The sequence below is a fragment of the Boleophthalmus pectinirostris genome, unplaced genomic scaffold, assembly GCF_026225935.1.
Source record: "Boleophthalmus pectinirostris isolate CB_2022bp ecotype Guang Dong unplaced genomic scaffold, ASM2622593v1 HiC_scaffold_1, whole genome shotgun sequence".
In the NCBI taxonomy this organism is placed as follows: Eukaryota; Metazoa; Chordata; class Actinopteri; order Gobiiformes; family Gobiidae; genus Boleophthalmus; species Boleophthalmus pectinirostris.
Window position 1 is genome coordinate 24,863,128 of NW_026570970.1, and position 13,988 is coordinate 24,877,115.

Consider the following 13,988-nt stretch of genomic DNA (forward strand, 5'->3'; position numbering starts at 1 on the left):
GAGGAAAAAGTTTGGAGACCCCTAACCTAGCACCTATCTTACCGGCAAAGTAAAATTCTGCTGCTGCTGAGAAAATAGTCTCTCAACATGCGACTATTCATGCGATGCAAGGTTAGTTTTATTTCAAACATTATTTTTATCATCACAGACATTTACATCAACAGTCTGGCATAATAATAGATTTGCTTCAGGTGTTTTGTGGAGTGGGTAAGTTTTTAGTTGCAGGCTAACTATGGCCATTGACATGCACTAGCCTAACATTAGCAACCTCTGCAAATACAAGGACTGGATGGAATATTTTTAAAAATGTCTGCACGCATGTCCAACACTCTGGCTCACTAGGAAATGCATTATGTAACTTTTCCGTTATAGAGTCATCCGCCGACTCGTCTCCGTGGAGATGTAACAGCCTTGCCAAGAATGTTCCACCAGACGTTCATCGTATTTACGCTGCGTTTATTAAGTGCATTTATTCTTACTAAAACAGTACCTTGAAAAACATTTACTGCCTTTATCCTTAGACTTAGATTAACTTTATTGATCCACACGGAAAGTACTTCTTACTTTTATCCAGTTTATCCATGGAGACAGTTAAGATAATGCCGTACAATGGAACATTCTAAACAAAACAATATAATCCTTATGGAGACAAATCGACAGCAGAACCTCCACTGGAAAAGTTAGTGCACTTTAAACTCAACTGACAACACATACAGCCCTCTTTATAGTCACATACCTCATAAGTGGTTTAAGTCATAAAGTGCAGTTAAAAAGAATTTATAACTGTGCTATAAAATACAAAATAAATCTGTGATAAATTACCCTATCCGCTCGTGAGGCAGTGGCGTTGTCTCGTGACCTGTATCAGCTAACAGCCGGCCTCTCTTTAAGCAGCAGCCTTGTTACAGCACTGACTAAAAATGTCCACTCCAATACACATCCTCCTGAAGCCAACAAGCGCATCAAATACCAAATCTGGCCTTTACACTTAATTGTTTTCTCCGCTCCACTGGCCCTGCTCCACCATCTCTCACTTGAGCACCCCCCAAGATTGTCTGTAAATGCTATGCGCTAATGGTACACTGTGTTATAAGCAGCATCTCCAGGGCGGACAGCAGCAGCAGCACAGTCGGCGTAAAGGGTTTTTCTTCTTGTATCGCGCGGCCAGTTTGAATTTCTCATTAGTGGCGGCCACATAGTCCTGAGTCCGCTCCACGTTGGTCTGGATGTGGTCTATGAAGGCGCCCTGTTCCTCCACAAGCATGTAGATGTCCATAAACAGGTCTCTCAGCTCTTTCATGTTGTTCTCCAGGCTCAGCAGCTCCTGTCCCGAAAAGAAAAGAAAAGTAGTGTCCCAAAAATGTACACAATAGCACAGCTAGCTATTCTAATTTATGTATAAATGCTTGGGAATGAATAATAATCACAGTTTACATTTTAAATCACATAAGAGGATGGGAGATGTTCACTCAAATAGCCTAAAAAAAAGAAAATTTTACTCCATTCATTAACACACACAAACCCTGCATATTTAGGCTGAGTTCTTCTCTCAAACTGAAAACACTCTCTTCCACCTTGTGATGTCATGTAGTACAACAGGAGGTGCTCCACTGTGTGCGATTTCAGCCCTCGAACTAACAATCTCTGCTGAACTAAAGGTAAAAAAAAATGCTGTTAATTTAAAAAAAATATACTGCTTCATGACATCACAAGGTGGAACAGAACATTTTGAGCTTTGGGGATGTAGACAGACTAACACAAAGGGTTACTCAAACATGTGGGAATAGAACAAAACACAATGCCAGGTATGTTTTTGAGGAGGTAGCAACATTTTAACCTTTACCTAAACAATGTGTATGTCTTCTCAAAGAATAGCTTACTACGTCTTTTTTGTTTGTTTGTTTGTTTTGTTTTGTGTTGTTAAGAAAAGAAACTGTTATCTATTTCAGTGTTTCCCAAAGACTGAGTTGCGGCCCTCAGGTGGGTCGCAAGAGATTTTTTGGGGGTTGCCTTGTCACAATCTGCATTCTCAAAAGAGCCAGTATTTTATTTCTGTTTATTCCTTTCACTACTACATATATGCGTGAATTGGGATTTTCTTTACTCACAAAAATAAAGACAAAGCACAGAAACAGACTGAATGCTGCACCTGATCTGCTGCTGCGCTCTAAATGTTGAAATGTTAAGAGATGCTTTGTATAATTTCTAATCATTTTGTAAAAAAGGAAAAGAAATGGGCTACATTTAATGTCCAAATAGGCGAATTATGGATCCTTTTATTGCTGGTTCAATCATTGTTTTTCATTCTTTAAAACTTGAGTAATACTAATTGTTCAGAAAGACATGATCACTCAGCCAACAATAAAATATCCTCATTAATTATTGTTCAGTAATGATCAAATCCACCTTTATTTTGTGTTTTATGAATAACTTGGGTCATGAAGGTTTGTGACTTTTAAAATCTGTGTCTCCAGAAAAAAAAAAAGTTTGGAAGACACTGATCTATTTGTTTTCTGAGAATGTTGGTCAATATTCTTGTCTGCTATAGGCCAATTCATTATTTTATTTTCCATCTCTTTCTGTTGTTTGTCCAGTCCAGTGAAGTGACTGCTGATTAAATCTTGAGCTAAACAAAAATAATTAGAAGTGATAAATGATCAGTCTTTAGTTTTCACACTGTATATTAGGAGCTTGCTTTGGGAAAAAAGCTTGACTATATATTTTTACCATTTAGTCGTAATTGCAGTTTTGTATCCTTGTATGTCTCTCTCTCTCTCTAATGCTATTTTCTGATCTGTATTATAATGTTGTTTCCTCACCTGGAGTTGTGTTTTGTTTCATTCACACACGTTTAACGAACAAATCCTGCATATAAACTGAGTTCTTCTCTCTAAATTTGCTCTAATTGTAATTTCATTGAACCCTGACCTTGTGCCTCTGCTCGATCTCAGAGAGCTGGGAGCGAGTGATGCGGGCGTCGTTGAGGAGGTTCTCATTGAAGACCTCCCACTTCCCGGAGGCCACCATCTCATTCACCTCGTCCTCCGTCACATCGCGCCCAGAGACCTCCAACTGACGCATAATAAAGTGTCTACAGCGCTCCTGCTTACTCAGCAAACTCTCATTGTACAGACGCATGACCTGCACATAAGAACAAAGAAGACAGGTAGACTCAGAGGGGTACAGGGGAGGAAGAGGATTTATAACTTTGGGGTTAAAAAGTTGACTTTAAGAAGGGCCCATATTTCACTATTTTCTGATCGATGTTATAATGTTGTTTTTTGATCATCAGAAATAGCTGGAGTTGGGTTTTGTTTCATTCACACATGTTTAAACACACAAAACCTGCATATTTAGGCTTCAGTTTTATTTCAAAAACACTCAGTTTGTCATGTGGCAATCCAGGAAGTTCACCACTGTGTTTTTAAACTCCATATACTTTCAATTGCCAGTCTCTCCTGTACTAAAGGTAATGGGGAGCTGTTAACTTAAAAATTACAACTTCATGACATCATAAGGTGGAACAGCATTTTGAGCTATGGAGACAGATTAATAATAAAGGATTACTCAATGTGTGAATGGAGCAAAACTCCAGGTATGTTATTGAGGATCTAACAGAATTATAACATGGCTTAAAGCTCACAAGAGTCAAATCTGTGTAATATAGGAGCTTTAAATCAATAAGTTGGTTTACAAAATGTGGACATTTTGTGAGGAAAAATTGCAATACACTTTTTAGGCACAAATTCTATAACTCAATTTCATTTCTCTCCAGCGACTAGGTCAGGAATCAGAATAAAGTAGTCTAGACGGTTTGCAAGAACTCCAGAAGCTGTAGACCGTGCACCGGCCAATTAGTGAAGAGCTGTGAAGCCATAACGTCAAACTCAGTTGCTGGTCTGAGTCCCTTTTGTGGTACAGCACAACAGTAAACAAAGCGGTCGAGATGGATGTAGAAGAAGCCACACATTCTGTGTTAGCAACAGTTTCTGAGATCGAGGATTTACAACCGGAACGAAGAGAATGTTTGGTGAATTTTACCAAGGGGAAAGACGTTATTACCCTTCTGCCTACGGGATATGGGAAAAGCTTAATATACCAGTTTGTCCTGTTAATGACACATTACATACATCATGACCAAATAGCAGCGACTGGTTAAATAAAAAAAAATTCCCCGCCTACCCTCAAGCAAACAAATCCTAATGCTGCAAGGTCAGACGGTTTCCAAAAAGTGAAACCGGCTGATGAATCAGGCTACCAGTTCTACAGCATGTCTTCAAAAATGTGGATATTGCTCGGTTTCATTTTTAAATTCAATTATTCTACTAGAATACTCAAAACTAAATTTGCTTTTATAGGCATAGCAACTGTAAAATCTAAATTGTGCACTTCTCTTGAAATTGGCACAAAAAAAAAAACTAAAAACACAACATTCCTGAATCATGTAAGAGCTGTAGATTTCTGCTGTAAGGTCAGTACATGCCCTAAATAATAAATAGTGGTCCAGACCTGGTGGAACTTGCGTGACAGTGCTGCATGCTGGGACTTCTGTATGCGGGCGGTGACTGAGCCGGGCCCCTCCAGCTCGCTCGTCCGCTGCACCTGTTTGGAGAGGGAGTCCAGTCTCCGGTGGATGCTCTCGGCCTGGAGCTTGATGTCCCTCGTGATGCTGCTCTCCTTCTTCATCACGCTGAAACGACGCATAGTGGCCACCAGGGTCTTTTGCTGCTGGCTGAACTTAACCACCTGGGCATAAGGACGGCCACTATTACAGATGAAATACTTTAACTAATTTTGGAAATGGGGTGATCAAATACTAATGAAACAGCTAAAAAGAGCAGGGACAAAAGGGCAAAGAAAAACTTGTTTGATATTGTACTGCTTTTCATTGTAATACTCCCTACAACAGAGGCTTAGGCAGGCTTGAATGGACATTACCACAGTGTGTTGGGCGTGCAAGTCTCCGGGTTATACAATGATGAGAGATAAACCTCTCTTGCATTAGACCCCGAAAGTTCTGCCTCTTTCCTTCATCTATTCTATACTGCAAAAACTAAACTCTAGCCAAGTTAAGATTACTTTAATTAGCATATTTATGGAGTAAGAAAGCTTTCAGGAATATTTGTGTGCATAGGACACAAATCCGTGCATATTTGGCTGTAGCTGAGCATGAAATAAATATTTGTAAACTTTCAATTGAGTCCAGTCGTACATAAAATGTGTTGTGTGTTTTTTATACGTAAGAATATGAATGAAAAAGTATCAAAAATTACAATCATGAAATGAAAATTTTCAATTACATTTTCTTTAGTACGAATACAAATTCACAGACGCGACTTTAGTGTCAAAACTATATCATCACTTCAAAGGCATTATTTATTAAGCAGAAGGAACATGGATCGAGATGCTGGATTTTGCACCGCATACAGACTGAACCAGGACTAAACCAGGACTAAACCGGGACTAAACCGGGACTAAACTAGGACTAAACTAGGACTTCATATATACGGTCTATGATTCCTACTGAAGAAAGTGTAATCGTGAATTTTCATTTTGTGAATAAATCTTGATGTCCTAACTTTTCAATTCGTATTCTGATATATAAAATACACACAGTACATTGTATGTAAAACAGCACTCATTCGAGAGTTTACAAATATTTATTTTATGCTCAGCTACAGCCAAATATGCACAGATTTGTGTCCTATGCACATGAATATTTCTGAAAGCTTTCTTACTCCATAGACATTTTTTAAGATTTGAGGAAAATTTCACTTGACAAATAAAATTAATGGACCAAGACTTTTTGTAGTTAAAATATGAAAACACATCTTGCTACACCTAAGATTAGTAAGTAAGTAAGTAAGTTTTTATTTATATAGTGCTTTTCACAGACAGCCACAAAGACGCTTTACAAATTATTATTCATTCACTCCATACCCGGAAGAAATACAAGAATATGAAATACGATAAGAAAAGTAACAACTATTTGTGCGAAAGAAAATGTAATTTATAAAAACATACATATTCTATTGGTAGATTATTTTACTTGTCAAGTTGAATCTACTCAAATAATGTCAAAAGTTCTTAATTTAAGTTGTTTTAATGTACCTAGATTGCTTTTCGCAGTGTATAATTTCCATGCTCATGTACCTCTGTGTCCAGCGCAGTGATGTCATCTCGGATCTGCTGGATGTCAGACAGAAGATTGTCTATGACAGGCTCCTCCTCAAAGACCACGGCCTCGGGAGTGACGACCCCGACCACCGCTGCGTCCTCGTCATCCTGCTGCTCCCCTGAGAACGGGTTGGAGCTGTCACCCTCCTCTGCTCCGTCATGGGCCCTCTGACGCAGCTCGTCCAGACGGTCCCTCATCGTCACCCAGCACAGAGGACCTCAGTGGACAGGCCTGAAGAGAGATTTCAAATTATATAGTGTAAGACGGACAGATGGTTTTAACTTCAGAGTTTTTATTATTCAAGAGACATTTCTGCCTTATTTGACACCAGACATATTTGAATATATTATTGTCATTTATATTTTTGGTCTTTTTTACTTTTGCTCTTTGTTATTATACTATGTTATATTGTGATGTGTGAGTCACTGTGTTCAGATAATTTCCCTTGTGGATAAATAAAGTTTGTCTAGGTCTAATAAATCTAAAACGCAACTGTCATATCAGGAACTGAACCTGAGCACTTTATTGCTATTATTGCTAGTAACTTTTTTTTTATCAGTTTTATTGATTGATGTATGCGTGAGTCTTGATCTATGAAGGTCTGCACAAGCTTACACTGATCACACTGGATTTGAGTTTGCAAATCACAGGAACTCTAGAGCAGTGTTTCCCAAACTTTTTTTCTGGGGACCCATATTTAAAAGTCATAAACCTTTGAGACCCAAGTCAATAGACATTATTCGTAAATCACAAAATAGATGGATTTGATCATTACTGAACATTAATGAGGATATTTTATTGTTGACTGAGCGATCGTGTCTCTCTGAACAATTTGTATTACTCAAGTTTTAAAGAATGAAAAATCACCAATAAAAGGATCCATAAATCACCTATTTGGACATTAAATGTAGCCCATTTCTTTTCAACATCCAATTGAATTAGAGATTAGAGATTAGAAATTATACAGAACATGTACATGTACAAAACATTTCTAATGAGGTAGGTAGGCCTGTCTGTGTTTTTTTAGCCTGTTCCTGTCCGGGTGCAGGAGGAGAGCACAGCAGCATATCAGTGTCAGAACTGTATACTGCAGACCTACATGCAGATCGTGACAACGCGACCCCAAAAAAAATCTCTTGTGACCCACCTGAAGGTCACGACCCAGTCTTTGGGAAACAGTGCTCTAAAGTCATGATAAATAACCAGCATTTGGATTTGGTTAGCATTAGGTTTCACCGAGTCCGCACCTGCTCTTTGTGACTAGAGACCGCATTGTTCACCGCTCTACAGAAGTGCGTCACTGAGCAGTATCTCCCATTTAGCAGATCCAAAATTTAAACAAATGGCTCCCTGGCATGCTGTTTTGATTATTAAAAAATAAAAAGAAAACATAATCTACTCCTTTACCTCAACAAAGGAACTAACTTCTCGCAGCTTCTAATTTTGTACTCTGAGCAATGTAATACAATGTAATACAAGATGTCCAGTCACTGATCCCTATCAAAGACATTCCTGAAATGCATCACTCCAAGATAAGCACCGATTAGCCTCTTCTTATCGCTGAGACTCTGTGACACATGTTTTTCTTTATTTAAAACGCTTTATGTTTTATTTTTAACGATAAATATGAGCATATGTGGTTCTATAAATATTTGCACCACTCCTGTTCACTATAGCTTTTCCTTACTCAAAGCGTGTGTTCTATGCCTGTGTTCTTTCAAAGTGGGAGACTTGACACTGCCCACTCCTTATCTCCACAGAACACAGAGCTGATACAGGATCCAGATGCATGTTTTCCTCGGGACACAGTGGAAGCCAGAGAATCCATCTTCGATCCGTGATATGAGCATAAGTGATGAGGGCGAGCGCACTCTGCTGAGCTCTCAAACATATTTTTAACTCCGCGGCAACACAAGGTAAACAGGCCCAAAGTTTATCTGCCACATCAGTCAACCCACTCCTCTCCTCTCCCATGGGAACACGGCAGGGCTGCTTTCTACAGCCACAGACTCAGCACAAATAAAGCAAAAACACTGTTGTATTCAAAACATATTAAAATAGATACACAGCTTCAGAAATATGAACAAGAAAGGCTGCAAGTTAAAAATAAAAAAAACTAATTGTGATTTTTCTGATTGCGATTATATTTGTGATGTATCTTTAAAAAGTAGTAAGCAATACAAATCTGGGAGCATTAAAGATTCTATATTACACAAATTAGACTCTTGTGAGCTTTAAGCCATGTTGTAATGTTGTTAACTCTTCAAAAACAGACATGGAGTTGTGTTTTATTTCATTCACATACGTTTGAATAACCCTTTATTATTAATCTATCTACATCTCCAAAGCTCAGACTGTTCTGTTCCACCTTGTGATGTCATGTAGTGGTAGCTTTCAACTTAAAAATTGTTTTACCTTTAGTTCATTAGAGATTGGCAATTCTGAAATGATCCAAATTATTCTAGTGAAGGTGTATGGGGTTTAAAAACACAGTGGAGCACTTCCTGTATTACTACATGACATCAGAAGGTGGAACAGGATGGTTTCTGTTTGAGAAAAGAACTCAGCAGGTATGTTTGTGATGAGAAAACAGCATATTATAACATCAGAAAACAGTGTAATAAGGCACTTTAACAGTTAATAAAAGTCTGATTCATGAACTAATTATGGGAGAATACCGTGCATTCCTGAGCATGTTTGTAGAGGTCTAAATTACAGTTACAACATACTCTTGAATAAACAGACAGGATATGTTGCTGTTCACCAACAACATTACCTAATTTTGTGATGTGATTATGGTTCTAACTCAAATTGCAATAAACTGTGCAGCTCTCAAAAGGTAGAGCACAGGTAGAAGTTAAGAAAACTGCCATCCAAAGTAAAAGAGAACAAGACTCAAGTTTTGCAGTGTCATTACTGTTTGGACAAGTGTAAATGTGCTGTTGTGTTTCTAACATTACAAGTGTTTAAAGATGTGTGTATTTAGGTGTGAATGAGTCTATAATCTTCGTTATGGCATTGTGTTCCATGTTTGGCCCTTAACTGCTCTGCCCAAATCTTACAAACATTTCTGTGAAAACACAAATGAATATTCAGTGTTGGGAAGGTTACTTTTAAAATGTATTCCCCCACAGATTACAGATTACATACCCCAAAATGTAGTTTGTAACATAATCCATTAAATTGCTTAAAGTGAGTAACGTAATCTGAATACTTTGGATTACTTGGTTTGCTGTAGAGAAGCAAAGACCAGGATATTGTAACATAAGATGTTTTGTCTGTTAAAAGACAATAAAATGTCCAGACTTTACTAAACCAAATTAAAAATATTATTGATAGAAAAGGAGGAGACACGGTCCACTCAGCATGATTTAGTTAAATCCTGTTTTAGACCTGTTTTAGACCTGGTTTAGTCCTGATTTAGTCCTGGTTTAGTCCTGGTTTAGACCTGGTTTTAGTCCTGGTTTAGTCCTGTTAAATCCTGTTTTAGACCTGGTTGTAGACCTGAGAATAGCCCAAAATGTGAAAACAGGAAAATACCGCTGTGTAATCCATTTATTTCAACTAAGTAACTGTAATCCAATTACCACTCACTGAAACAGTAACTGTAACTGAATACAGTTACTCATAATTTGTACTCTGATTACATAACTCCAGTACATGTAATCTGTAATCTCTCCAACACTGTGAATTATAATCAATAATAATAAATTGAATGTGAAAATAGCTGTACAACATTGCAAATATACAACTGTTCATTTTACAAGCAGCGTATAACTAACTAAATGTAAACCCTCCACTGTAAATCTCAGTAATACTAAGTGATTGATACTGGTACAGATGTTACTGCCACAAAAACGCCAATCATTCAAATGTACTAATACTATACGCTTAGACTACCACCTTATGTAGGCTATCTGTTCCCCTACTTTTTCAAAACATTCCCAACTAAAACCATGATTTACCAAATTAAATTCTTGGGAGTGTTTGTATAATCACAGACAGGAAAATAGTAAGAAATTGAGTCTAACCAGCCCTAAATCAGGCTGAGAAATACTTGTAATCTTGATGAAGCTCTCATTGTTTTGTGAGATGAAAATACAGCTCCTCACTGCTGAGAGCTGAAGCATTTCAAATCAGAGCTGATCCCATTTCTGTGTTGATTTAAAACAGGAAAACTCTTCATTTTGTTCGGATATGTGTGGGAGGAAACGACACGAGCTATTACCAAGTCTATCTGAGAAAGTAAAGAAGTGCTTCAAAATGATAAAAAACTTAGGACCAGAGCGAGTAAAACTTTAAATCTAAATCTTATATCTTTTGAATGGGAGAAAGTGTTCAAAATGTTGCACAAAAGGAGAAGCTGAAACCCATGGATATATTATTGCCAGCTAAAGCTTTGAGCCATTTTGTTTCTACCTGGCTGACCACAAGAGCCGATTAAAAACATAGCTGAAAGGATTAAGACGCACTGGAGTTTAGCCTAAAAACCCAGAAGAAAGGGAGAGGAGAGCGGAGAAAGAGAGAGAGTGGGGAGAGAGGGCTATTGTGAGGGTCCCAGGACATTTCTTTACAAACTGAGCAGACATTGTGCTCCAAAACATTTAGTTCACTGTACACTACTGCTACTTAGTGTTCTTAAGTATTTTTATCTGCTTACCACAAATATTTTATCTGTAGGTGAGTAATAGGTTTGTTTTTATGTCTCTGTGGAGGAATGGACAGTAATACCAATACTATAGAAGTGATATAAAGAGTGTTGTTAGTAAGTATTATTTTGAAGTACTTGTATTACAGTATAGAGTCAAGCTCCACCTGCTGTGTGAAGTGTTGACACTGAGTCATTGTATGCAGGTGAAACAGAGTAAATAATGTCATTGTTATCACGAGTTACACACATATAGTTCGTATAGGTCAGGAGGAAATACTTTGTTGTACTCTGAAGTGAAAATCTAATAAGCTAAGATACAAATTATACTTCAACTTTTATTATTTATGTTGTATAAGTCATCTAGAATACTGTGGCAGAGTGAAAAGTACTTCTTCTATCTGTTTTACTTACTACTGTTACGACGACTAATACAGGTATCTACTCTACTGGCAAAATTGTACTTCTACACACATTTAACTCAACTTTTTAAGAGATTGTAACTCTTACCTTATGTTAACAGCAGCAGGGCTCAAACTACTCCATTCTCTTAATGCACTCCCTCTGGTTTAATTCTCATCATACCCACTCCTATACCCATTATGTCACCACCTGTTTTCCACAACACTTACTTTTACCCACTCAGGGAAAACTTCTGAGAAACTCCAGTCAGGATAGACCTAAGCCCCGCCCATTTCCCTTGGAGTGCGGCCAATCAGAGAGGAGTGTTTGCCTGTGTAAAGAAATGAGAAGTGGCGTTTGGGAGTGAGGCAGGGAGGGCCACAGCGCGGTATCCCCCCAGGGCTGTGTCTTCTGTACTAAAGAGCAGAGCCATTGTGTTCACTGCTGGACCCAAACAATACACAGTGCAGTTATGGTGTCGAATGGAATCACAATTCTGATGTGAAGTGAGCTGGAAAGTACAGGCTCAAGGGACAGCATTTTAAGTAGACACATTTAAAATAATACAATAAAAACATACATATTTTGAAATGTTTTGTATTTTTCTGATTAATCTGACAAGTAGTAGTACAGTGGTCCCTCGTTTATTGCGGGAGTTACGTTCTAAAAATTACCCACGACAGCTGAAATCCGTGAAGTTTATAACTTTATATTTAAAGATGATTATATCTGTCTGTAAAACCCCTCACCACACACTTCATACACATTTCTCAGACAGAACAGTTATAGCCCTTTTTGCATGCTTCTTAAAACTTTTTGCTGCTGTCGTCCTTATGTTATTTTTCTCCTTCATTATGTAACAAACCGAAGATTAATTTATTCCATAATGGAGCCCTACAGCTCAGAGTCCTGCACAGGTCCATTTTTGGAGACCCACACCTGCGCAGTACAACACCACACCTGCCCATTCACCTGAGATTATATCACATTTTTGCGCTTGCCTACACCACGGACTGAACCAAGACTAAACCAGAACTAACCTAGGACTAATTCCTGGACTGAAAAGGAGGCCTAAACCAGGACTGAACTAGGACTAAAAAAGGAGTAAACCAGGACTAAACCAGGACTGAAACAGCACTCACTGTCGGGACGGGCTTGGAGGTGACTGCAGGAGAAAGGACCTGTGCAGAGCTCCACACCTCATGCAGGTAAGCGCGGCAATTGCCTGATTGTGCTTTGCGGACACCCTGCTCGGGGTTCTCTCTCTTAAATCCAAGATTAGTCCTGGTTTAGTCATGACCCACCCATGTGTAATTACTACCCACCCGTAATACGCAATACGTGTTCATACTCAGCATGCAAAATTGCACACAAAAAAAATTTAGCAAAACAGCGAGACCGTGAAAGATGAACCACAATATAGCGAGGGACGACTGAAATAGCAGTTGTAGTAGTAGTTATAGTACCCTATTTGTGAAACATTTTAGACAGACCAGAGATTTGTTATAGCCAGTCAGTGCTATAATCTATGAATAACAGTAGTGATTATACTATCACAGGTGATATGGGGAAATTACTTTGTATTGTTGTATTCTCTCTTCATAGTTCTACTGTAACACTACTTTAAGGTACTTGGATTGGAGTATATCAACCCTCTTGCAGTCTATTGTAACTGTATTGAGACACTTTTGACAGGTTTTCGGTGACACGCTCTGAAGACACAGGAGGTGCTTCTAAACAGAGAGGACGCACCGGGGCGAGCGAGAGAGGCTGTTTGAAGTACTTCAGAGGGAAAAAGAGAAAGGGGATAGAGAGAGAGAGAGGATAGAAAGATGAGGGGGGAGAGAGAGGGGATGAGAGGAGAGCAGAGGGGACAAGAGTTCACTTTGCGTCACAGAAACTTTGAAGCGGATTTTTTGACAAGTCTGTCCCAGAAACTGGAGGTTAAAACTTATAAATGCAACAACAATGTAAAGGGGTCACTGAGAGGTGTCCATAGATCTACAAAGGATTACAAATTAATAAATGTTTCTTAGCAACTTGAATACTGAGCGTAACAACTGGCACGTGTACTTGTTTATTTAAAGAGCACACATAATACACTATTTCTATTATTATTGGCCTTTAGGTATTAAACATACCTTTGCCTTGGCATTTATTGTGTGAGGACTTTATACAATGGCTGATAATGGCATACATTATTTATTTTACATCGATGTTATTTCCCCAATTTGTGTGAATGCAGCTTAATAGATATCACTGTAAAAAAAAAAATTAAAAATAAAATAAAAAATACATTTTGCTCAATGTGTGCACTTAAAGTAGCCTGATTCACTGATTCATCAGCTGGTTTCACTTCGTGGAAACCGTCTGACCTCGCAGCAATAAGGTAGGCGGGTATCTTTTTTTTATTTAACTAATTACTGCTGTTTGGTCGTGACGTATGTAATGCACCAAATCCTGTAGGAAGAAGGGCAATAACTTCTTTCCCCTTGATAAAATTCACCAAACATTCTCTTTGTCCCAGCTTTAAATCCTCAATCTCGGGAATCATTGCCAACACAGAATGTCTTTGTCTACATCCATCTTGACCACTTTGTTTACTGTTGTCCGGTATGCGGTCTACAACTTCCAGGGTTCTCGCAAACCGTCTAGTGTATTCCGATTCCTGACCTGGTCACTGAAGAAAAATGTAATAGAGCAGATGCACTAGGTGGCCCCAGCCTGGCTTCATTTATTACACTTTTCACACTTTTATAT

General features: G+C 38.4%; 1 protein-coding gene across 1 annotated transcript; it reads right to left on the minus strand.

The window, feature by feature from the left end:
* Positions 1-214: 214 nt before the first annotated feature.
* On the minus strand, positions 215-11,451 carry stx19 (syntaxin 19). The gene is made up of 5 exons (XM_020920270.2): positions 11,337-11,451; positions 6,154-6,409; positions 4,510-4,746; positions 2,929-3,141; positions 215-1,324 (listed from the first exon to the last, which is right to left on the minus strand). The coding sequence occupies exons 2-5, from the start codon at positions 6,373-6,375 to the stop codon at positions 1,088-1,090; spliced, it is 909 nt and encodes a 302-aa protein (XP_020775929.2). The 5' UTR covers positions 6,376-6,409; positions 11,337-11,451; the 3' UTR covers positions 215-1,087.
* Between the last annotated feature and the right edge of the window lie 2,537 nt (positions 11,452-13,988).

What these genes read in the sequence shown, in the direction of transcription:
- stx19 (XM_020920270.2), bottom strand. Translation starts at nt 6,375, where the DNA reads ATGAGGGACCGTCTGGACGAGCTGCGTCAGAGGGCCCATGACGGAGCA. An exon ending in TCACTGCGCTGGACACAGAG is followed by an intron (nt 4,747 to 6,153) that starts GTACATGAGCAT and finishes CCTTATGCCCAG; the next exon opens with GTGGTTAAGTTCAGCCAGCA. An exon ending in TGTCACGCAAGTTCCACCAG is followed by an intron (nt 3,142 to 4,509) that starts GTCTGGACCACT and finishes TCTTATGTGCAG; the next exon opens with GTCATGCGTCTGTACAATGA.